The 21568-nt window shown below is 48.2% G+C and overlaps 3 protein-coding genes across 5 annotated transcripts in view; 1 reads left to right on the top strand and 2 right to left on the bottom strand.

Annotated features, from left to right (window-relative positions):
- Positions 1-2545: 2545 nt before the first annotated feature.
- On the bottom strand, positions 2546-8921 carry slc31a1 (solute carrier family 31 member 1). 2 transcript variants are annotated; one of them, XM_036214565.1, is made up of 6 exons: positions 8764-8921; positions 7340-7375; positions 4449-4576; positions 4310-4382; positions 3980-4233; positions 2546-3456 (listed from the first exon to the last, which is right to left on the bottom strand). In XM_036214565.1, the coding sequence occupies exons 3-6, from the start codon at positions 4572-4574 to the stop codon at positions 3178-3180; spliced, it is 732 nt and encodes a 243-aa protein (XP_036070458.1). In that variant the 5' UTR covers positions 4575-4576; positions 7340-7375; positions 8764-8921; the 3' UTR covers positions 2546-3177. The 2 variants fall into 2 exon arrangements, with proteins under 2 accessions (XP_036070458.1, XP_024155703.1); XM_024299935.2 differs by having other exon boundaries at positions 4065-4233.
- Positions 8922-14329: 5408 nt separating this feature from the next.
- atp6v1g1 (ATPase H+ transporting V1 subunit G1) lies at positions 14330-16117 on the bottom strand. Its single transcript, XM_024299027.2, has 3 exons — positions 15878-16117; positions 14928-15028; positions 14330-14855 (listed from the first exon to the last, which is right to left on the bottom strand). Exons 1-3 carry the CDS (start codon positions 15957-15959, stop codon positions 14682-14684), a joined length of 357 nt encoding a protein of 118 aa, XP_024154795.1. The 5' UTR covers positions 15960-16117; the 3' UTR covers positions 14330-14681.
- Positions 15151-21568, top strand: part of slc25a46 (solute carrier family 25 member 46) — an 11731-nt gene continuing 5313 nt past the window's right edge. The window contains exons 1-2 of one of the 2 annotated variants that reach the window (XM_024299025.2): positions 15151-15745; positions 19603-20023. In XM_024299025.2, the coding sequence (XP_024154793.1) occupies positions 19774-20023 (250 nt within the window). In that variant the 5' untranslated portion in view covers positions 15151-15745; positions 19603-19773. Of the gene's footprint in view, positions 15746-19517; positions 20024-21568 lie in introns of those variants that run through there. The other variant, XM_024299026.2, reaches the window with a different exon arrangement.

Genomic DNA, 21568 nt, shown 5'->3' with positions numbered 1-21568 from the left:
AATAGATTTCACTCTGAGGTTATGTGCTTTGGACTTTTTTCTTTGTTTAACGTTTGTTTTTCTTTATTTCACTGTTTTGATTGTAGCTCATAAATGATAAGTTGCGTCTAATTCAGCTTCAGCCTGAATTAGACGCAGCCGTCTGAGGAGCGCGAGACAAACATTAAAGGACCTGGTCGTATCTTCAAACAGAAAAAGATCCAGCTGTTCACTTGTTAGGATGGTTATTTATTTTAAATACAGCTGAAAGCACTTCTCACGTGCATCTGATCAGACTGTAAACCTGGCAGCGCATGTAAAGAGACAAGCTGCTGCAGACCGGCGTGAGGGGGGGCGGCGTTCTGCAGCAGCGTCACCCAAATGCTCCTTTTATCTCGACTAAAAGGAATAAATGTAAGTAAATCCCAAAGGACCGCTGACAGAATCAAATGTTGGAATGGTTCTCCCTCAAAGGCTTCAACAATGACTTGTACAATTCTCTCGTTATTAAAGTAGAAGCTGTTTACATCCGCGGTCTCGTGGTCGAGGCGTGGAAAGAGGCGGAGACTCACAATAAACTCACTCCTGATTGGTGACAGTACTTCCTGTAGATTCATGACTCAGCTATGACTCAGACCAATCGCTGGAGATGGGTTGCAGACGTTTCAATATGGCGATATCCGTTTCAGGAAGTGACGGTGAAAGCGGCGGCCTACTTTCACGAGGAGAGGAGGTAATACATTTCCAATGGGGGACCTCATGGCTCCAGAAGTCCAGTATTTTCTACAGTCAATGAGAAAACTGCAGCATGATGGTGGGAACAACAGAATACCTGAAGGGGGCAGCAGAGAGACAGGGACTGATGACAGTAGAACACAATGGACAGAGTCAGGTGTGACGTCACCTATAGAAAAGACCTCACTTCCGGCTCTCACCAAATCAGACCAAAACTCCAAAGTCCAGATTGTTTGTTGAAACTGAGAGAGAGCAACAACAAATTCACCTGGAGGTGGAATAACAAAAATATCAACGATTCTTCAAAGATTATAAAATAATGGAAGTTCTGTTTATGCAGGACTCAGAAATGTTTACATCCTGATTCTGTCTGGAGAACATGAACACTGTTTGTTTGTTTGTTTGTTTGTTTGTGTGGATGATTTGTCAATAGTGATCCTGTTTCTCTTTATTATTCCTTATTTATTCTTCCGTACAGTTTTTGATTCATAAAAACTCTTTATTTCTGTCATCTGTGTATCAGAACGTTCGGCTCGTTTCCTGCTTGTACTTTTAGTATTTTTACATTTAACAGTTTTTAGGATTTTATGCAATTTCAACGATTTTTCTGCGGCATTCAAAATGAATTAGACATTTATGCAGTTAGAAACATTCAGTATGTTCAGGACCTTCATGCTTTTACTTTTTGATTTTATACGCAAACATTGAAAGTTTCAAATGAAATTTTACAGTTTCTTGATGTATTTTTTTCAAATATTTGTGCACTTTCTGTAAATGATGTAAGTTTGGTATCAAAGCGTTCAGCATGTTGAGAACATTAATGCTACTGAGGTTTGTGAGGCTAATTTTGAGTTAAGATAGTATTTTAGCTACATAATAATGGATAATTTTCCATCTTCTGACGTTCTTGGGCTGTTGTGGAGTCAAGCTAACATTTTAGTAGCGCGTTAGCTTCAGCAGAGAACTCAGGTTCTTCAGGCTCCCACTTGGTGCCCTGATGCCCTCTGGGAGATGTTACTGAGGCATCAGCTGCTTCCCCACAGCAGTATCCATGTTAAATTCCAAATGGAACAGATAGCTTACTTACACATCACATGTATGTTTCTACTTGTGTACTTTCACAATTCTAGAACATATTTATACATATTTGATGTTAAGTCTCGCTACATTTCTTTTTGCCAAAATTCTTTTTGCACTGCAACAGTTGCTCCAATTTTTGTCCTGTGACAATGACAATGAAAGCCTATCTATCTATCATCCATCTTACGCTGGTGGAAGTTTGGATCAAGATCTTCTGATCCACTTCAGATCAGACCCAACTAAGAATCGGATCAGGAACCACAGATGACGTATCGAATTGTTAAATGAATCGTTACAGTAATAGACCTGTGAGTTCAAACATCAGAAATCTGTTCAACTTTATTCATTTTTGCCATGACGTATTAATTACTATCAACTGTCCTGGAGATTCAGACCCGGAAAACAGCTGATGGAGGAACAAACCCTTGAACCATCCTGGACCATCGGAGCCCTCCAGGGTGACCTCACGTGACCTCTACTGATGCTACACCATCAAATCTTCAAACTCCGCCGCAGACGCCGCTCAGACAGGAAGGTTTTCAGCCCGAGAGCGGACACGACCCAGACGAGGAATTCAGAGGAAACGGCATCAAAGGTGAGTCTTAGAATACAGGAAGGGGAGGAGCTTGATGGTAAACAATGCACAGAGTTCAAGCAGGAAGACATGAGCGCCCGGGGACCTTTGTTGCCGTGGTAACGAGCTCGGTCCGCGGTGACCTCGGCGTTCTTCACACAGAAACAGGAAGCGAGCCTCAGAAGACGAGAACTTTATTCTGATTCCAGCATGTCGACATAAAACACTTTGATAAAACCGATTCCTTCACAACAATCACAGGCATGACTTCATCTGTCGGAGCGGCCTCATTGGTCCAGAAGATAAGGCCCGCCCACCTCAATAATGAGAGGACCTCCCCTCTAACTGACGTGTCATTGGCTGGAGCTGAGCGGCCTCCGTCTCCACGACGACAGCAGATGCTTGCTCAGTAAGGCAGCAGACGGAGGAGTTAAGGCCCACGGCGGCCAGCGACCAGCATTACCTGAGAGGTGTACGGGAGGATCACATGGCTGTGCTCTGATTGGTCGATTCGTCCACAGACACAGGAAGAATCTTTGAGTACATTTAAATAAAGACGTAATTCACTAAACAAGTGTAAACAGGAAACGAATCAAACTAAAAACAGCTTCACCTGTCAGCCAATGAGGCTCCTGGTGGGCTACTGAGGGGGAGGAGCTACACATACCAGCATGGTCATGGCACTAAAGGAGAGAGGAGGAGGTTTGGCTGCTGGGGATCTGCCTTCTCATTGGCCGGCTCGTCCACCGCAAGACTAAACTGCGGCTCTTCCAGCCGGCCAGCGGCGCCACCTTCTGGGATTTCGTCATTTACGGGTAATTAGCTTTTGTTCCTGCTAGCAAACCGCTAACAGGCGTTAGAGTTGTGAGGCTAACTAGCATGGCGGCTAATGGCAGTGCTCCGTGATGTCGACCACCACCGCCTTTCTCCAGCTGAACAGGAAGTAGCCCATGCCGGCGCCGGCTGCCACGGCGATGCAGAGGTAGCCGTTGTAGGTCATGAAGATGAGCATCAGGAAGTAGCTGACCACCACCTGGATGATGTGCAGCAGCGTCTGGAGGAAGTGGGCGGGGCTTAGCATCCGCTGCCTGAGAACAAGAGGGTTAGCATGTCAGAAAACGTTAGCATTTGGATCTGGTTCTGTGAGCAGAACTTTACGTTAGCCGTGTCCGCCCCCCCATCAGGTCCGTTCATCATCTTCTAGTTCTGTCTGAATCTACGATTCCAAAATCAAGAGCAGTAGAAATTTCCCAGAAGTCTTTGCTAAAACCTAGCGTGCATCGATGCTCACTACATTAGCCAATATAGACCACAATGCATTGTGGTCAAACAATTTTGAGCAACAAACGTGTTTAAATGTAATTTTTGAATAAACCCTCAGAACCCATCAGAACCCATCAGAACCCATCAGAACTCAGCAGACATAAATAAACGTGAAATGTTTGCGTTGATTCGATTTTGACTTCATAAAACGAAACCAAAGGAGTGACCACGGTGAGCTAAACATGCTAAACAAATGTTAGCGTTCATTTGTGCATAACTTATTAAAAAACCTGAGACAGGAAAGCAGAACCAGAACCAGAACCAGCAGCAGTTTGGCCTCAAACACACTTCAGCTCCAAATCGTTTTAAAGCAGACAGTGGATTGGTCCCTGTTGGCTCCGCCCCCATCCTGCATGTGCGAGCAGCGCCATACCCGACCGTCTTGTGGGTCTCCATCAGAACCGTCCCATCAGCCCCCGGTACCGGCATGGAGTTGTAGCGCACGTTGACCTGGCTGCGGCGCAGCAGCACCTCGCGGCCGATCTTCAGGCCCTCGTACAGCGCCGCCAGCAGGAACACGCCGATGCAGGCCGCCACCATCTCTGAGGGACAGTGGGGGGAGGGGGGTGAGAATGGGCTGAGGGGGAGGGGACACCACAGGAAGGAGGCCCCGCCTACCTCCAGGTGAGTTGATGAGCAGCCCTTCGAACAGCAGCGGCACGTTGTGGCAGTCCAGGTTGAAGGTCATGGACTGGACAGCAGAGACGTGTGAGGTCGATGACATCATCAGTCACATGACACACATGCTCTCACTCACCATGCCCATGTGGCCCCCGCCAGAGTCCCCTCCTCCGTGGTTGTGGGCGGTGGTGGGGTGGGCCTCGGTGTGATGGTGGCCGTGGGTGGGGTCGGCCCCCATGGGGGTGTGGTTCATGTGGTCCATGACTGCAGGAGAGACGAGTCCTGATCAAAAACTACGACTCCCATGACTCCCTTCACGGCGTTCACCGCTGCACCACCAGCACGTCGGCCAGGTCCTGACTCCTCCCTCATCCCCATCGCACCGGCACCAGCCCCACCAACCCACCCCCCCTCGACCCAAAGCCGCGGTGTACATGTCTGTACAGGGAATTCTGGGAAACGGAGTCATCTGTGGTGCTGGTGTATCAAACCGTCACCACAGAGACTGAAGACAGCAGAACCAGAACCAACACGGCTGAACACGGCTCTACCAGAACCCCCCGACCCGCTTCAGAACTCACCTGTGGGTTCTGCTCTGAAGGCTCGTTCGTCTTCACTCGGACTCAGAAAGACCAGAACTGACTGCTGGTGACATCACGGCGGCTGATAAAGCCAGCCGTCACCATGGCAACGAGCCGCATCAGAGCAGACCCACTGCTTTAATCTGATTGGCTGTCAGGCCCTGAGGCTAAACACAGCAGAATCAACCAATCACAGCCCCCCATTACTCATCAGCTGTCATTCAATTGGATCACAGCGGCGTTAACGAGAAGCTGCAGTCACCGTCTGCTTTCTGGTTAAATGACTGCAAACGGAAGCCCCGCCCCTCAAAATGATGCTTCGTTCAAACCCACACGACTGAGCTGGTCATGTGACGTGCCAGGCGTGCACGAGGCGTGTGCGTCTGACCCCCCCATGTCCACCTGAAACAGCCGGGGGAGCAGGTGGCTATGGTTGTGGGAGGGGCCAGTGGCCAGTTTGTTAGGTCATGGGGGGGCAGCATCAGGTTACCATAGCAACAGTCGGAGTCCATATAAGGGTGCCAGCAGCTTCCTGCATAGACGCTTCACGTCTTTTTGTTCAGAACCACGGCCCATTCTCTGCATATTACCCAGCATTCCTGCCCACTGTCGGCCATCTTTCAGGAACCGCGTCTGTTCAGCTGAACTTTCTGGAAGAAGTTCTAGTAGGAAAATCTCTAGTCAGACCTTCCATCCTTCAGCGTCACTGCGGGGCTTCCTCAGACCGGGGGGGTCTGATCCATTCTATGGTCTGTTCAGAACCATCGTCGGCACCAGGGAACCGGACCGACTGAGTGACGACCCCCCCGCAGGACATACTTCACTTACAGCTCCATCTGTCCAGGTTGGGGCTTTCTGATCGTTAGCATGGTGACATTGTGAAGAAGGTTCTAGAAACAAACCGGCACACGAGTGAATCCTGAAGATCAACAGGACGTTTCCTCCAGACGGATCTCACTTCAGTCAATGATCCTATTTAGTGATTAAATCCACACTTTAATCTTCTGATCTGATCTGATCCCCCAACAAAATAACTCTTCCTGGATTTTTTTTTTATTTTAAACATTAATTTCAGGTTTTATAATTAAAATAACTTTTATATTTGAATTTATGTTAAACTAATGTTATTATGTTTGCAATGTGGATAAAAATTAAATGTTTGTTTTAAGGAATAGTCTTGAACTTCCTTCTGATGATGTCATTTCCTGTTAGGCTCTCTCATGAACTAGTTTAAGGCTGTAATCAAAGACTGAAAAGCCCAGTGAGCCACAAACCGGTCCAGAACCGGTCTTTCAGAGTCAGCTGGCCAATAGAATCACAGACTGCAGAAGCTCCTCCCCCTGTGAGAAACGCGTCACAACAGAAACTATCAGAGGAGTCGGAGGAAACAAGAATCTGAAACCAGAAGCTTTTCTGTTGGAAACAAAAACTGAACATAGAGATTTTTCCACTAGAACTTTCACCAACGTGTTGGTGGATCTCTGCAGCTTCACATTCACAAATTATTTTCTTCTTCACCAATGCTCCAGTTTTCAGAACCATTGAGGAAAACCTGAAGGTCCAAAGTGTGGCTGACAGACACTGGAACGTTCTGTGGGTTAATCTTTGTCCCTCTGCTGCCGCCGGCCTTCAGGTCTTATCAGGAAATCTCCTTTACGACCGTTTACCACCGTCCTATCTCAGTGTTCGTGTCTGGGATCCACGCAGCCTCGACTGTCCCGGCCCGTCTGGACCCGATGATCCCATCTGATCTACAGATCATTCACCGGGTTTATCTCTAAGCTTCAGCTGAACGGTCTGACCTGTTGACCTGTAGGAGGCGCTGCAGATGCATCAGAACTAAAACTGATGGAAAACCAAAACTGTCCTGATGACTCGTGGAGATTCATCTGTTTGTTCTTCAGGATTTCTTTGTTGTCAAAATAGATTTTATTGTTTTTATCTGTAATTGATATTTTTACTGAACCAACTGATGAAAATAAAACAAGATTACGGATTAGATTAGAGTTTAGACTGAGATGATGAAGACTTTAACATGCAAGTAGACAACAAACACAAATCATCCATCCAACATCCATCCATCATCCATCACTCATCATCAATCCATCCATCCATCATCCATCATCAATCAATCCATCCATCCATCCATCCATCATCCATCCATCCATCCATCCATCCATTCATCCATCCATAACCCTTCATCCATCCATCATCCTTCATCCATCCTCAATCCTTCATCCATCATCCTTCCTTCATCCGTCCATCCATCCTCAATCCTTCATCCATCCATCATCCATCCATAGTCCTTCATCCATCATCCTTCCTTCATCCATCCATCATCAATCCTTCATCCTTCCTTCATCCATCCATCAATCACAGCAGCCAGTTGCTCAGAACAGATGATTAAAGAGGTTCTGAAGAGGTTCTGAAGAACCCGGGTTCTTACTTGAGAGGAGAGACGGCCGCTGGAGTCCTGAAGGCACTGAAACACAGAGAGACAGGAGTGAGCCTTTACACAGCCTGACCAGAACCAGGAAGTAACTGCAGCCAATCACAAGCTGGTCTGATCCTGTCGCAACCAATCAGGACCTGAGGTGAGCTGAGCTTAATGATCAACTGGGAAAGGTCTATGGAGCAGGAGGAACGTGAGCGCCTGAACGCAGCATGACAGGGACTTCTTTTATCACCCGAGAGCCTGAAGTGTTCTGTGCTTCAGACGGGTCTGCGGCTCACGTTCCTGCAGGTGATCCAGACCCACAGGACCTTTGATCTGCAGGTGATCCAGACCCGCAGGACCTTTGATCTGCAGGTGACCCAGACCTGCAGGACCTTGATCTGCAGGTGATCCAGACCCGCAGGACCTTGATCTGCAGGTGATCCAGACCCACAGGACCTTTGATCTGCAGGTGATCCAGACCCGCAGGACCTTTGATCTGCAGGTGATCCAGACCCGCAGGACCTTGATCTGCAGGTGATCAGTACCTGCTCATAATGCTGCAGATCTGTCGGATGACAGGGGTCCACAGAGACCCGGTGGGACAGCCAGTCCTCAGGGACCTGGGGGAGCAGCAGGTCCGCAGGGACACACAGAGACCTGTTGGGGCAGCGAGTCCTAGGGACCTGGTGAGGGAGTGGACCAATCAGAGCGTTCCTCTAAAGGGTTAAACCTCCAGGAGCTGACCTCTGACCCCCTAAAGAGCAGTGGGGGGGGGGTCCCTGCTACTGAGCATGCTCAGACCATCACCTGTTTGTTAGCACTAATAACAGGTCAGTGAGGGTCGGGGGTTCTGCTGGTCCCGGGGCCCACACGGGCCGGGCCCAGCCCCCCCGGGCGGTTCTGGGCAGCAGATCAAAGGCGGTTTCAGACCGCAGGAAGTGGGTCAACAAACTCTCAGCAGAAACAACAGGCGGAGGTTCTGCTCCATGCCGGACTTCAAAGCCCACTAGCCAGCTGATGGGTCGGAACCCTGGAGCGGACGGCAGACCCGGAGGAGCGGAGACGGGCCCTGCCTCCGGCAAACAGGTCCGGTTTTGACCCGGTCCAGAGCTCTTGGTTCGGTTCTTCTCAAAGATCTCGGTCATCTCTGATGTTTGGCCCCGCCCCCTCCATCCTGTGTACGTGTCCTCGCGCCCCCGTTACTTGTCCTGCTGCGCGCGCAGGTCCGGTCCAACGACGGTTCCAAACTTTGATTTATCCGACCCGACCTCGAGGCTTCGTCCGCGTGCACCTATGTTATCATGACGCACGCGGAGCTCACCCACGGGTCACGCTGCGTTTTCGATCAGAACCTCGGTTCGGTTCGGACTGTAAACGCGAAGCTAAAAGGTCACCGACACCCAGAAGGACTCGGAACCGAGGCCCGCGCTCACCTGAAGCTGATCCGGGCTACTGCGGTTCCACCGAAGACCTGAAGTCAGAACCGGACCGGAACTTCAAACTGGACAGCGGAGCAGACCGGTTCTGGTTCTCCTTAACTTCTGTCCTTAGTACTCGCCGCTTCCGTTCGCTGCGTCATGACGTCACCCGGAGAGACTACAAACCAATCAGTAGAGAGAACTAGGAAATGTGGGCGGGGCGTAAGCGCTGAGTCACGAAACAGGTCATGTGATCTTCAGCGCGCGGACGGAGCAGGAGAGAAAGAGTCACGCGCACAGAACTCGGCCGTCGAACATCAAAGGTTCGAATCCGGCTACAGAGTCTTTGATCAACCGATCCCGTCGAGCCACGTTAACCCCGAACGGGTTCTACTGAGACCCGAACCTGACCGGGTCGCACAAAGACCGGGTCCGGGTCTCACAGAGACCGGCTCCGGGTCTCACAGAGACCGGGTCCCACAGAGACCGGGTCCCACAGAGACCGGGTCCGGGTCTCACAGAGACCGGGTCCGGGTCCCACAGAGGCCGGGTCCCACAGAGACCGGGTCCGGGTCCCACTGAGTCCGGGTCCGGGTCCCACAGAGACCGGGTCCGGGTCCCACAGAGACCGGGTCCGGGTCCCACTGAGTCCGGGTCCGGGTTCTGATCCGACCCTCTTTAACATGGACTCAGGTTAAATCTTTCAGTTCGTCTCTGGATGTTCAGATTTTCAGTTAGAACTGAATGTGAAAACATCAGATTCAGGAATCCCAGATGACGGATCATAGACAGTAAATCTGTAACTGGACATTCAGATCTCCAGAGACCTGATATCAGATCAGATATGATCAGATTATTCATGACATGATGTTCCTAACATGTTCTTAGACTAGAAAAGTGAGTCCAGTTCTCTGAAGTTCTGAGGAGGTCCAGTCCGGTCCTGGTTCTGAGGGATGACTCTGATCTGACGGATCATTCACGGATCGTGCACGTGAACATGTATGAGCCTAAATGACTGTCAGCTCTGGGAGCAGCAGATCCTCAGCAGATCCTCAGCAGATCCTCAGTAGATCCTCAGCAGATCCTCAGCAGATCCTCAGTAGATCCTCAGCAGATCCTCAGCAGATCCTCAGTAGATCCTCAGCAGATCCTCAGCAGATCCTCAGTAGATCCTCAGCAGATCCTCAGCAGATCCTCAGTAGATCCTCAGCAGATCCTCAGCAGATCCTCAGTAGATCCTCAGCAGATCCTCAGCAGATCCTCAGTAGATCCTCAGCAGATCCTCAGCAGATCCTCAGTAGATCCTCAGCAGATCCTCAGCAGATCCTCAGTAGATCCTCAGCAGATCCTCAGCAGATCCTCAGTAGATCCTCAGCAGATCCTCAGCAGATCCTCAGTAGATCCTCAGCAGATCCTCAGCAGATCCTCAGTAGATCCTCAGCAGATCCTCAGCAGATCCTCAGTAGATCCTCAGCAGATCCTCAGCAGATCCTCAGTAGATCCTCAGCAGATCCTCAGCAGATCCTCAGTAGATCCTCAGCAGATCCTCAGCAGATCCTCAGTAGATCCTCAGCAGATCCTCAGCAGATCCTCAGTAGATCCTCAGCAGATCCTCAGCAGATCCTCAGTAGATCCTCAGCAGATCCTCAGCAGATCCTCAAACACTTTGAGGTTCTTCTTACACCTCAGTTATTTACAAATAAATGTTCTGTCAGTTTGTTCTGGTTTAATCTGGTTTTGGGTTCAGATTGTTTTCACAGTATTGGATCCATGTTTGGAACGTTGTCATGTATCATTTTGAGATTATTCACAGATAATAAGTGGTCAACAGAAAATTAAAATGTAAAAATGTAAACAAAAAAAATTATTTGCGATTAATTTGTTAACTTTTTTAATCGATTCCTGGACCTTTTATTAATTCATCAACAGAAGTTTGAATTTTGATTTAATTCTTCCAGATTAACAGTTGATGTTTCTGTAGGACAGAAACCTGCAGAACCTCCAGAACCACACGTGGGTCTGTGACCTGGAGCTCCAGAACCACACACTGGGTCTGTGACCTGGAGCTCCAGAACCACACATTGGGTCTGTGATCTGGAGCTCCAGAACCACACATTGGGTCTCTGGTTGAAGAAAAATAAAGTTTTGAGACTTTAAAAACTGACGTTACGGATCTGAAACCTTTTCGACATCAGATCTTTGTGTCCCACAGAGAATCAAACAGACGTCAGAAAGAACAACCAGAATTCGACAGATTTTCTCTGTTTGTGCGTCTTAAGAAATACAGAGTCACTACTGGATCAGATTTGTTTTGTGAGTTTGATTTATGGATATTCGACATCGACTCACTGCTGACGTGACGCTTCCTGCTATTGATTCAGATTCAAAGGGTTTATTGTCAAATGTACAGTAAAGAAACGGGTTTCCATGTACAATGAAATTCTTACTTTGCAGCTCACTCTGAATGCCTTAAAGAGATAAAAGTAAAAAAGATAAAAATATAAAAAGATAATTACAGGATGACTAAAGAGCATAGGTACAAAAATATGAGAAATAAACAATAAACTATACATATGTAAGTGACTAAAATGTGCAGATTTACAGAGAATATTATTGTGTAAAGGAGACTGACAGAACTGGATGGTGGGTTCACGTACAGGAGCATTAATAATGATGAATAGTCCAGTAATGATACATGATCAATAATCCAGGTGTGTAAAGGTGCAGTCTGCTGCTGCAGACTCCTGTCAGCTGTTAGAGTTCCTGAGTCTGCTGGTCCTGCATTAACAGTCCTGTACCTCCGGCTGAGGGGAGGGGGGTGAACAGACCTGGTTGGGGTGGGTGGGGTCTCTGATGATGGAAGCAGCTCTCCTCAGGACCCTGTAGATGCTCTGCAGTGAGGGCAGAGGAGTCCTGGTGGACGCAGCCTTCACCACTCTCTGCAGGCGTTTGCGGTCCGTGACGGTAGAGCTGCCGTTGCTGTTATGCAGCTGGTTAGGATGGACTCAACAACGCAGAGCTGTAGTCGATAAAGAGCATCCTGATCTTTGTTCTCCAGCTGTGAGAGGGAGAGGTGCAGTGATGGCGTCTGAGGTGGACCTGTCGGGCCGGTGGGCGTACTGCAGGGGGTCTAGTGTGTCCGGAATGCCAGCACCACTCTCTCAAAGCACTTCATAATGACTGGAGCGAGGGCTACTGGCCTGTAGCATTGACTGTATAACAAAGAACTGGACTGAGCAAAGCAAGCAAAAGTTATAAATTGACCAATCAGATGGCTCAATAAGCGTTTGTGGGTCTGACGTCGACCGTCTGGGGGGTTTGAGTGACAGATGACGGGTAGCCAATGGGAGCAGACTTCATCAATGGGTCCGTGAAGACCTTTTAACACCTACTTTACAATTCAACAATGTACCAATCATTGTCCTACTGTTGTTTTCCTCAATGGAATGTACCGATGCAGCAGTTTAAAACAACAAGAGGAGCATGCTGTCGACATTTTTAGATGAGGATTTACTCTGTAGAAATAGATTTCACTCTGAGGTTATGTGCTTTGGACTTTTTTGTTTGTTTAACGTTCGTTTTTCTTTATTTCACTGTTTTGGTTGTAGCTTATAAATTATAAGTTGCGTATCATACGGAATGGTACAGCTCCTCCATAAAATCACCAACCAAAGTTTCATCTTTGCCGCACTTTTCCAGCTTCAGCCTGAATTAGACGCAGCCGTCTGAGGAGCTCGAGACAAACTTAAAGGACCTGGTCGTATTTTAAACAGAAAAAGATCCAGCTGTTCACTTGTTAGGATGGTTATTTATTTTAAATACAGCTGAACGCGCTTCTCACGTGCATCTGATCAGACTGTAACCTGGCCGCGCACGAGAAGAGACGAGGAAATCCTGTGAACCTCTTATCAAAAGTTACAAACTGTTTCCTATGTTGAAAAAAGGTATTTTCTCTTTCTTTTCATGTTTTCTTCATACAAAGAAGTTCATTTGTCTTCATCACAACAGCAGCATTGACATAAATACAGTCCTTGAGGTTCTGCTGGTTCTGGTCTCCCAGGACGGAGCGGATATCAGGATGGTTTCGTTTAGAAAGTGACTCTGATGGTTTGAGTGTTTCGTTTGATCCGGTTGTGATTCGGTCTATAAACTGTTGAAGGATCTCAGCTCACAGTAACATCTGTGATCTTCTGAGATCTGACTCATGGACCTGATTCAGACTGCAGATCAGAATCCATCAGGATTCAAAAATACCCGGATTCTGACATGGGTTTGTTTTGTTTCCAGCCCGAGAACCTTCAGCTTCTGGACGTCTGGTCTGGATCTAGAACAGAACTTTGTGACTTTTCTGTACAAACTCGTCTGATTTAACCTTCACACGAGGAGTATCTCAGCTCTTTGACTCCAGAACATAAATGATCTGTGGATGCAGGTAACCATAGCAACAGGTCACCAGCCCCGAGCAACCATCGACTGTACTGAGAACTGGACTGAGTGGCCCCGCCCCCTGGTGTTCCACACAGGAAGAACATCCCAGAGACTTGTCTGTAGAAGTAACCAGCTGTTATCAGTCGTTCTATTGGTCAGAATTCTATTTAACATCTTTTTTCTACAGTTCAAGTTGTTCCAGTTATTAACTGACCAATCAGACGCCTCCGTCAGAGCATATCGAACATTTGACCAAGCCGGGCTCGGCGCTGCGCAGATCTCCTGCAGCGCGGTGCATGCTGGTAAGTTTCTACTGACGTCAAATGTGCGTGTCACGAAGTGTCGCGGGAAAACGGCGGGAAAGGGGCGGGTTCAAGTCGCCTTCCTAAGCCAATACAGCCAGAAAATAGGTACTGCGCTGGCTTCAAGGCGCCTTGAGGACTACAAAACAATGCATTGTGGGAAACGGTGTCCTGAAAGTTCTTGTAGTTCGATATTAAATAAATTACGCTAATTGAAGGAAATCTGTGTATTTATTTTACTCTTTCTGGAAGGTAGTCAATCCCTGATGGAAAAATAAACATTTCGAATTATCTGTGGTTATATCTGTTATTGTCTTTAAAATAACTTTAATTTCTATTTTATCTGTTTATTTGGGACAATGCTCATGTAATGAATCCTGCGGCTATTTTTCATCTGTTTTACTCAGAAAGATGTTAAAATAATATCAAAGACACAACAGCACAGATCATACTAGGAGGAGTGGCTTATTCAAATTCAACCGAATGTTGAGGACAACCCCCGACTCCTTGATCTGTACAGTCTCGCCGTTCACCCCCATCTCAGGCGCCTTTCTCCGCCCCCTCCAGCAGCAGCTTGGTCTCCTCGACGATGCAGGCGAGGCGCCGGGTCATCTCAAACACACCTACTGTCCTGAGCCCGCTTTCAGAGGAAGGGGTGTGGCCTTCTAACATGCTCACTCCTGATTGGAGGGGCTGATTGCCATGGAAACGCAGACCAATCACAGCATACCGAGGACATCTGGTTCCAACTTGGCGACTGAACTGACTTCATTTGGTTGGAGAAATATCACACTCACTCTGTCCAGTACTCTATATACAGTCATCACAGCAACTTAAAGAGGTCCCAGCAATAGAGTTTCAGCCAATCATTGATCACTTTAATCTGTTCAACACTTTTCACACAACAGGAAGTACAAAGTCACAGACAGGAAGCCACTACAACAAACCATCGAAGCAGAATTTCACAACAAAAAGAATTCATTTTTTTCCAGCCCATCGGTTAGACGAAGCAGCGAGACATCGGGCTGGTTTGGTGATGCCGGATCGGCTTTGGTTCTGATGGAACTAAACATCCATGTTTTCATGTATAAATACTGTAAACATCAGCACAGGTGACCAGGTGTGAGGTGGGAGCACGCAGGAACATCAACACTTTCAAAATAAAATAACAAGGGCACCGCTGCTACGCTAAGCTCCTCCCACTTAGCCAGCCACCCGATAGTTGGCGTGAAACTCCGGTTGGATGTCACAGACGCGCCGCAGCAGCTCGCCCAGCACGGCTTCCCGGTTGCTACGGTAACTGTCCTGGATGCGAGCCATGCGCTCCGCCGTGTCCCGGTCCACTTCCACCGCGCTGTTGCCATGGGAACCCAGAGCCTGCGGGGGTCAGAGAGGTTAGGACAGCGGGGAGTTGAGAGGAGGCGGAGCTTCAGCGGGGCAGTCACTCACGGCGGCCTCCTTGGTCTTGAACTCCTTCTCCCTCTGGAGGCGGTACTGCTCGATCTCCGCCTGAGCCTCCTCCTTGGCCTGCTTCAGACGCCGGTTCTTACCTGCAGACAGCAGTGACATCATCACCTCCACCTGAGGTCGACGCCGCTCCACTTAAACTAGTAAATGATGGACAGACACGTGAGGAAAGTTCACTCAGAACTCACAGGAACCCCGAGTTCTAAAGCAGAAAGTCTGGAGGGATGTTAGCTTACAGACCGTCGACCGGGCGCCGCTTTTCAGAGCAAAATCCGACCTTTGACACCGAGTGACCAACGTGATGGCGGCGGCGAGGTCACGAACGGCCAGGACGTTTGTCTGGGTCACATGACCCACTTTCTGTTGCTCCTGGACTTCTACCTGAGGCTTCTTGATTGGTTAACGGTGTCTGGATGCCCCGCCCACATACATGTAAGGATGGTTTCTAATGAGAAGACCTGGAGGAGAGGTCCGGTCTTTGACCTCCAGGTTCCCTAGTGTCTGACAGCTGCTTCCTGGGCCGGGCCGGGCTGGGCCGGGCCGTCCACCACTGCAGCTGGACCCCCCACACCGAGCCAGGTTACCTGCCCCCCAGGTTGTGTCTGAAGTCCCTCACTACTAATTTCCCAGAAGCCTCTGCGAACAGCCAGTTTCCGTTCGTGAGGACTGGATTGACTAATACAGACCACAATGCATTGCGTCTGTCAGTAAATTCCTTATCAGAACTCCGCGGTTCCGTTCGGTACGGTTCGTATTTATTCGGTTGTACTTCGTCAGACGGATGACGTCATCTTCGAAAGGTAAGACGTTGCTCGTGTGTCTGAATGAGGTTCGAATCCGGGTCGCGGCCCGGTCCGGTCTGTAGGGGATTCAGGGATCAGAGCGTGGATCCGGGCCGGTCCCGGTTCCGGTCCGGGCCTCGTCGTACTCACGTTTCCGGGCCTCCGCCACCTTCTCGGCCGCTCTCTTCTCGGCCTGCAGCAGCTGCTGGATGCCCTGAGACTGGCTCGCCATGGCGGGGGGGACACCGCGGACACAACCGGAGAATCACGGAGAATCACGGAGAATCACGGAGAATCACGGAGCCGCGAAGGTCGACAGACGGTACACGGTTCCTCTGCAGTCAGCTGACACGGCGTCACGATGCGGGCCGTCACGTGACTCGGTCACGAGGTTTTCTACTTCTTCTCCTTCTTCTAAGGCTGTACACTGATGTGTGTAATGCCCCCCCCCCCCACCCCCCAGGCTTTCAGTAAATTAACTAAATCTGAAAATATAAACCATTTGACGGAGTATTTCTCTAATCAACTCATCAGTCACGCATAGAGGTAAAACAGAAATGTTTAAATCACTGAGTCTTTCATAGAAACATCTCCTTTCCACCCAATATCTGCTACAATTAAAATGACTTGATGAATGGATACTCGTTCTCCACACTCACAAACCTTCATGTTTATTAATGTATTTAAGTCATCAGCCGGACCACAGTGTCCCAGTCTTACTCTGCTGACCTTTACGGTGGGAGTATGGAGCCGCTCGGCTGATTTAATTCTGACAGGAGTCTAGAGTCGTCCCCTCTGCTCACGTTTTTCCTAGATGTTTATTGCAAATACTAACGCATTCATGTTTTCTCAAAGATACTTTGATGTCAGTATTATCTTTAGAAAGGGACTCCTTCACCAGAGCATCGATCTCATTACCTTCAAGCCCAACATGGGCCAGAACCCAGACAAACAGAACCGTACATCCCAAACTCTCTATCTTGTAAAGACTCTGCAAAATAGAGTCAATCGAATCAGGGCGTGTCTCCAGTGTCGAATGGCCGTCAAGGTCAGATGAGTCGTATGATTATACGTGAATGTATCTGTCACCCAGCGCCCATAATATTGCTAAGAGTTCAACAGTGAACACGGATACACATTCTGTCACTCAAACTGACCCATCAACGGTCACGAGGTTTTTCAGAAACCTTTATTGTCCCGCCGGTCAAACAAGAACAGATTGACAGGTGTTTGATCAGCGATCATGTGACTGAACACTTTCAGACGTCGACTTAGAATAGAAATGTGCTGCTGATGGTTGTGGTTTTCCATGTTTAGGGATTAAAAGATCAAAGGAACTTAAGACTCCTTTGATCACAGAGACGTTTATTGGCTTCCTAAATAGAGATGATCAGTGGCGTTTACTCGTTTAGTGCTCTCCACCCTCCTTCGACGGCCCAAAGCGCTCCACAGTCACATGCTGGTGGTGACTCCGCTGCCAAACACTGGCACCTCCCACCAGAGGCAATTCAGGGTCCTGCCCAAGGTCACTTTGGGCAGGCAAGGCAGGAATCGAACCTGTAATCTTCCGCGCAGGAGTCGACCGCCCTACCGCTGCACCACGCCGGCATTAGAGTTCTGTCCTGGACTCTGGCGTTGTAGAGCTGTCTCATAGAATCATTAAGTCAGGAGGGAAGTCGAGTTTGAGTCCAGCAGCACAGGAGTCATTCTGCAGGAAGTTTCCAAACAGGAAACGAGCATTTCAGGAAGAGATTTGGCCCCGCCCCTTTCCACCAGAGAGATGGTTTGGTAAATGTTCCAAAGACTGTTTGGGTTCTTAAGAAATCTTTAAATAAAATGACTTTATAGAATTTGGTTAGTAAAGGTCAAACGCCAAACCTTCAACAGCTGAAGAGAGAACCGTTTTCAGAGAAAAAGGAGTCAAATCAGATCCAGTCGGAACGCTGAGTTTAAGCGACAAAACTTCCTGGAACACAGCGGTCTGCTGACACACCTCCTGGAAATGAAGGAAAAGAAGGCTCTCCAGAGCTTCAGGATGGGGTTTGAAGTGGATCATGACAGCAGCAGATCCTCAGGATTACCAGTCAAGCAAATCCGAGACCTTCAATCCTCCCTTTCCATAATCCCGACACTTCTCCTGAATGAATCAGAGAATCCCGTCAACGTCTCGACTCGGTTTACCGTCTAAAGAGAGCTGCAGGTGTTAGACCAGACCCACCTTAAGCCCCGCCTCTAAGCATTAAATCTCTTTGTAACCAGTTTACTCTGGGAGAGAGATGACAGATCTGGAGAGCTGATCTCTACGGATCACTTCCTTTGGATCTGGATCTTACAGGGATCTGGCTATTTAGTTTAAACAAAAGAAAAACAAAATGATGTTCAGTGTAACAGAATCTCAGATTCAGTCAGAATCATCCTGACGATCGAGTCTGACATTCTTGGAAACGCGTCTTCCATGAATCCAGACTCTGTTTGGTCTATAACTGAGTCTGGAACTTTCCTTTCTTCCAGACCAAAACCATGATTTGTTTTATTTATCAACCTTTATTTCACCAGGAAGCCCCACTGAGACTCAGACTCTTGTAGAAGGGAGTCCTGGCCAAAAACCCCAAATCAATTACAATTAGAAAATGATCACATTTCATTTAAAATTGGAAATGGATTTAAAATCATTTAATAATCGTAAACAAACAGCTGTCCAATGGTCGATACCGTCTGTCGGGCTGAAGCTCAGAGGAAGACCTCCATTCGGAAAACATCATTTATTGAACTGGAAAAATAATTAAAAATTAAAATTAAAAAATACATTCTTGACATACAGATGTTGAAATGTGATACATATGTAAGTTAGAGTATAGTTGTTTAATGTGTATTTTGTGTGGCCATCAGCGAGTCTGTGAGAGTTAATGACACTTTCACATCAGACTTTGTGTCGTTAAGATTTTTATAGAAGCTGCAGCAAAAGTTATTTAGGAGAATATATCGACATTGGTACATTTCTTAGATGTTGATTCATTATTGTATATATTTGTATTTTCCTCCTTCAGACGCTCTGCTCATCCCACTCTGATGTCGTGTGCTGCTGACCTCTTGACCTAAAAGAGATCCTGATCCTGATTAAATAAAGGAAACCAGTCAATATAGACGACAACACAATCACACCTTTTCAAGAAGAACACAAATAAAATACTAAAGATATAATAACAATAGATGATAGATCGAGAGGCCCAACAAACTCCAAAATATTCAGAGTTCTGACAATTCCAGAGTCTGAAGAGTTTTGGATTTCTGAAGATTAAGACAGATTCTGGATAAAATGTGCTTTAATGAATGAAACGTAGCAGTATATAATGTTCTAAACAGCTGTAAACCTGAACAACACTTTATTATGTTTTAATTACTGAAAGAAATTGTACAGTTTACAGAACAATGAACACTGGAACTCCAGAGATGTTCTGTCCTTAGATTGTGTCTGAAGACAGTTTCTAATAAAACCTTTTTGTGTAAAGAGTCACTCACGACAACAACGTTATAAAAATGAATAAAACTGGATTTTGATCCCTGTTCCTGCATCTGTGAATCTGAAATGTTGACAGAATAATCATTTATTCTAAAGCATTCGTCTTCTTTGTTTTCCCATTTTAAACTAAGCCCTTATGGAGAAGATACGAACCTTTTTCTGTTTGTTTTTTCTCCAAAAAACTTTATTGAACATTATACAAAATTACAAATCACAACGATATGCACTCCATAAAAAGTAAAACAATAACTAATGTCAAATGTTTACAAGAAAGTTACAATATCCAGGAATGTAATGACGGCGAGCAGAAGGAATTAATTCCAAGTGGGACAGAACCGAACCTCTTTCTGTTCAGGTTTCTGCGGCTGTGACGTCATCGTTCGTCCTCCGACCTGCAGGCGGCAGCACCGAGGTCACGCGCCCGAACGACGGGACCGTTAAGCGCCGTTTCCGGTTGCAGGTGGATGTTCTGAGTCGAACCTCTGAAGTCTCCGAACCGGACTCGGACGTCTCCGTTTCCCGCGCGATGGCCTCCAGGCGGCCGGACAGCTTCGACGGGCTCGGTTACCGGGGCCGCGAGGAGCCGCTGTACGGGTCCGGGTTCCCGCTGCGGGGCGCGAGCGCCGACCCGCAGCAGCACCAGTGGGTCACCACGCCGCCCGACATCCCGGGAAGCCGCAACCTGCACCCCGGAGAGCGGACGCCGCTGCTGGACGGGCCGCAGCCCGAACCCCGGACCGACTGGGGGGGGCCGCAGCCCGGACTCCCGCCCTCAGGTAGGACACGAGCTCACCTGCGAGGGGAGGGGCTGTCAGGGGGGCAGAGGTCATCTGTGAGCGACGTCCGGTTCTGGACTGAGAGGTTCTGATGGGTTCTGAGTGCCGAACCGAGGAGACTAATCCGTATAGGTCCTGGATCACAGGTGATCCGCTGGACCCCCACTGGGAGGGTCGTTTTCAGCACCCCTGGACATGTGGGCGGAGCCTCAGTGCAGATTATGACTCCAGCGGTTTGATCCAATCTCTAAGATTACTGTTATTTACATTCTTGAACTCCTGCTATCAGGAAAAGTCGGTCCTCACCTGTGGGTCCACACAGGTGTGCTGGCTCACCTGTGTGGACCCACAGGTGTGCTCGTGTAACCGGATCGATTCTGCGATGTGTTTATGGGAATGAAAGACGTGGAGCCACAGCAGCACCCTCGGAGATCACCTCCATTTATTGTGGATCTGACCATTTTCCAGAAGGAAAGACTCAGAAATGTCAGCTGCCCGTTTTAGCTCCTAGATGAGACTGACAGGTAGAGGGAGATCATCTCATTCTTACATCACAGTAAAAGTCTTTCAAGTTTTTGATTTTGTCAGTAACAGAATTCATGTAATAACAGGATTATGGGCATAACTAAGATGAAATGAGGATTCATATTGTAAACGTTACAGGACACCCACCTCTCCCACCCAACAGGAAAACAGGGAGGGGGAATGCAAGCGCCCAACATATAAAGAAGAAACCACAGAAGAAGAACAAACTAAGGAGGGGTTACCCACCGCAGAATTCAGGGGGAGAAATAAACTTAGAGACAGACAATATTTTGTGTAATTAAGATCTCATCTCGTTACACTCGCCGTGACGCAGTCATGAATTTTAATTTCCTCACTAGTCTATCCTTGCTGTAGCTGTAGCTGGAGGAACGCTGAGCTCATTAGTTTACAACTCTGGATGAAGTGATGCATTCTGGGATGTATTTCTCAGAATATGAATGAAAACACAAAAACTTAACCTAGTGGTCGGATGAAACTGTTTATTGGTAAACAACAGTTTACTCTTGTTAAACGCTAATAACAGGAACTTTATTTCCTGGTACCTCCTCCCGTCTGGGACCTCCTCCCGCCTGGGACCTCCTCCCGTCTGGGACCTCCTCCCGTCTGGGACCTCCTCCCGTCTGGGACCTCCTCCCGTCTGGGACATCTTCCTGTCTGAGATCTCCTCCCGTCTTGGATCACCTCCTCCTGTCTGAGATCTCCTCCTGTCTGAGATCTCCTCCTGTCTGGGATCTCCTCCTGTCTGGGATCTCCTCCCGTCTGGGATCTCCTCCTGTCTGGGACCTCCTCCTGTCTGGGATCTCCCCCCGTCTGGGATCTCCTCCTCCCGTCTGGGATCTCCTCCCGTCTGGGACCTCCTCCCGTCTGGGACCTCCAACCCGTCTGGGACCTCCTCCCGTCTGGGACCTCCTCCCCTCTGGGGAGGAGGTCCCACTCTCCTCTGGGGAGCGGGAGAGATTTCAGATGCCCGGTGGATCGCCCATGCTCCCACTCTTGGCC

The sequence above is a fragment of the Oryzias melastigma genome, linkage group LG12 (genome assembly GCF_002922805.2).
Source record: "Oryzias melastigma strain HK-1 linkage group LG12, ASM292280v2, whole genome shotgun sequence".
Taxonomy (NCBI): domain Eukaryota; kingdom Metazoa; phylum Chordata; class Actinopteri; order Beloniformes; family Adrianichthyidae; genus Oryzias; species Oryzias melastigma.
The sequence above is the reverse complement of the archived record's forward strand: the minus strand, read 5'-3'. Positions and strand labels throughout refer to the sequence as shown.

Coding starts and splice junctions, on each gene's coding strand:
- slc31a1 (XM_036214565.1), bottom strand. CDS start 4,574: ATGGACCACATGAACCACACCCCCATGGGGGCCGACCCCACCCACGGC. Junction 4,383..4,448: donor GCGGGGGCCACATGGGCATG/GTGAGTGAGAGC, acceptor TCTGCTGTCCAG/TCCATGACCTTCAACCTGGA. Junction 3,457..3,979: donor TAAAACGATTTGGAGCTGAA/GTGTGTTTGAGG, acceptor TCTTGTTCTCAG/GCAGCGGATGCTAAGCCCCG.
- atp6v1g1 (XM_024299027.2), bottom strand. CDS start 15,959: ATGGCGAGCCAGTCTCAGGGCATCCAGCAGCTGCTGCAGGCCGAGAAG. Junction 15,029..15,877: donor GGTGGCGGAGGCCCGGAAAC/GTGAGTACGACG, acceptor TGCTGTCTGCAG/GTAAGAACCGGCGTCTGAAG. Junction 14,856..14,927: donor TCAAGACCAAGGAGGCCGCC/GTGAGTGACTGC, acceptor TGACCCCCGCAG/GCTCTGGGTTCCCATGGCAA.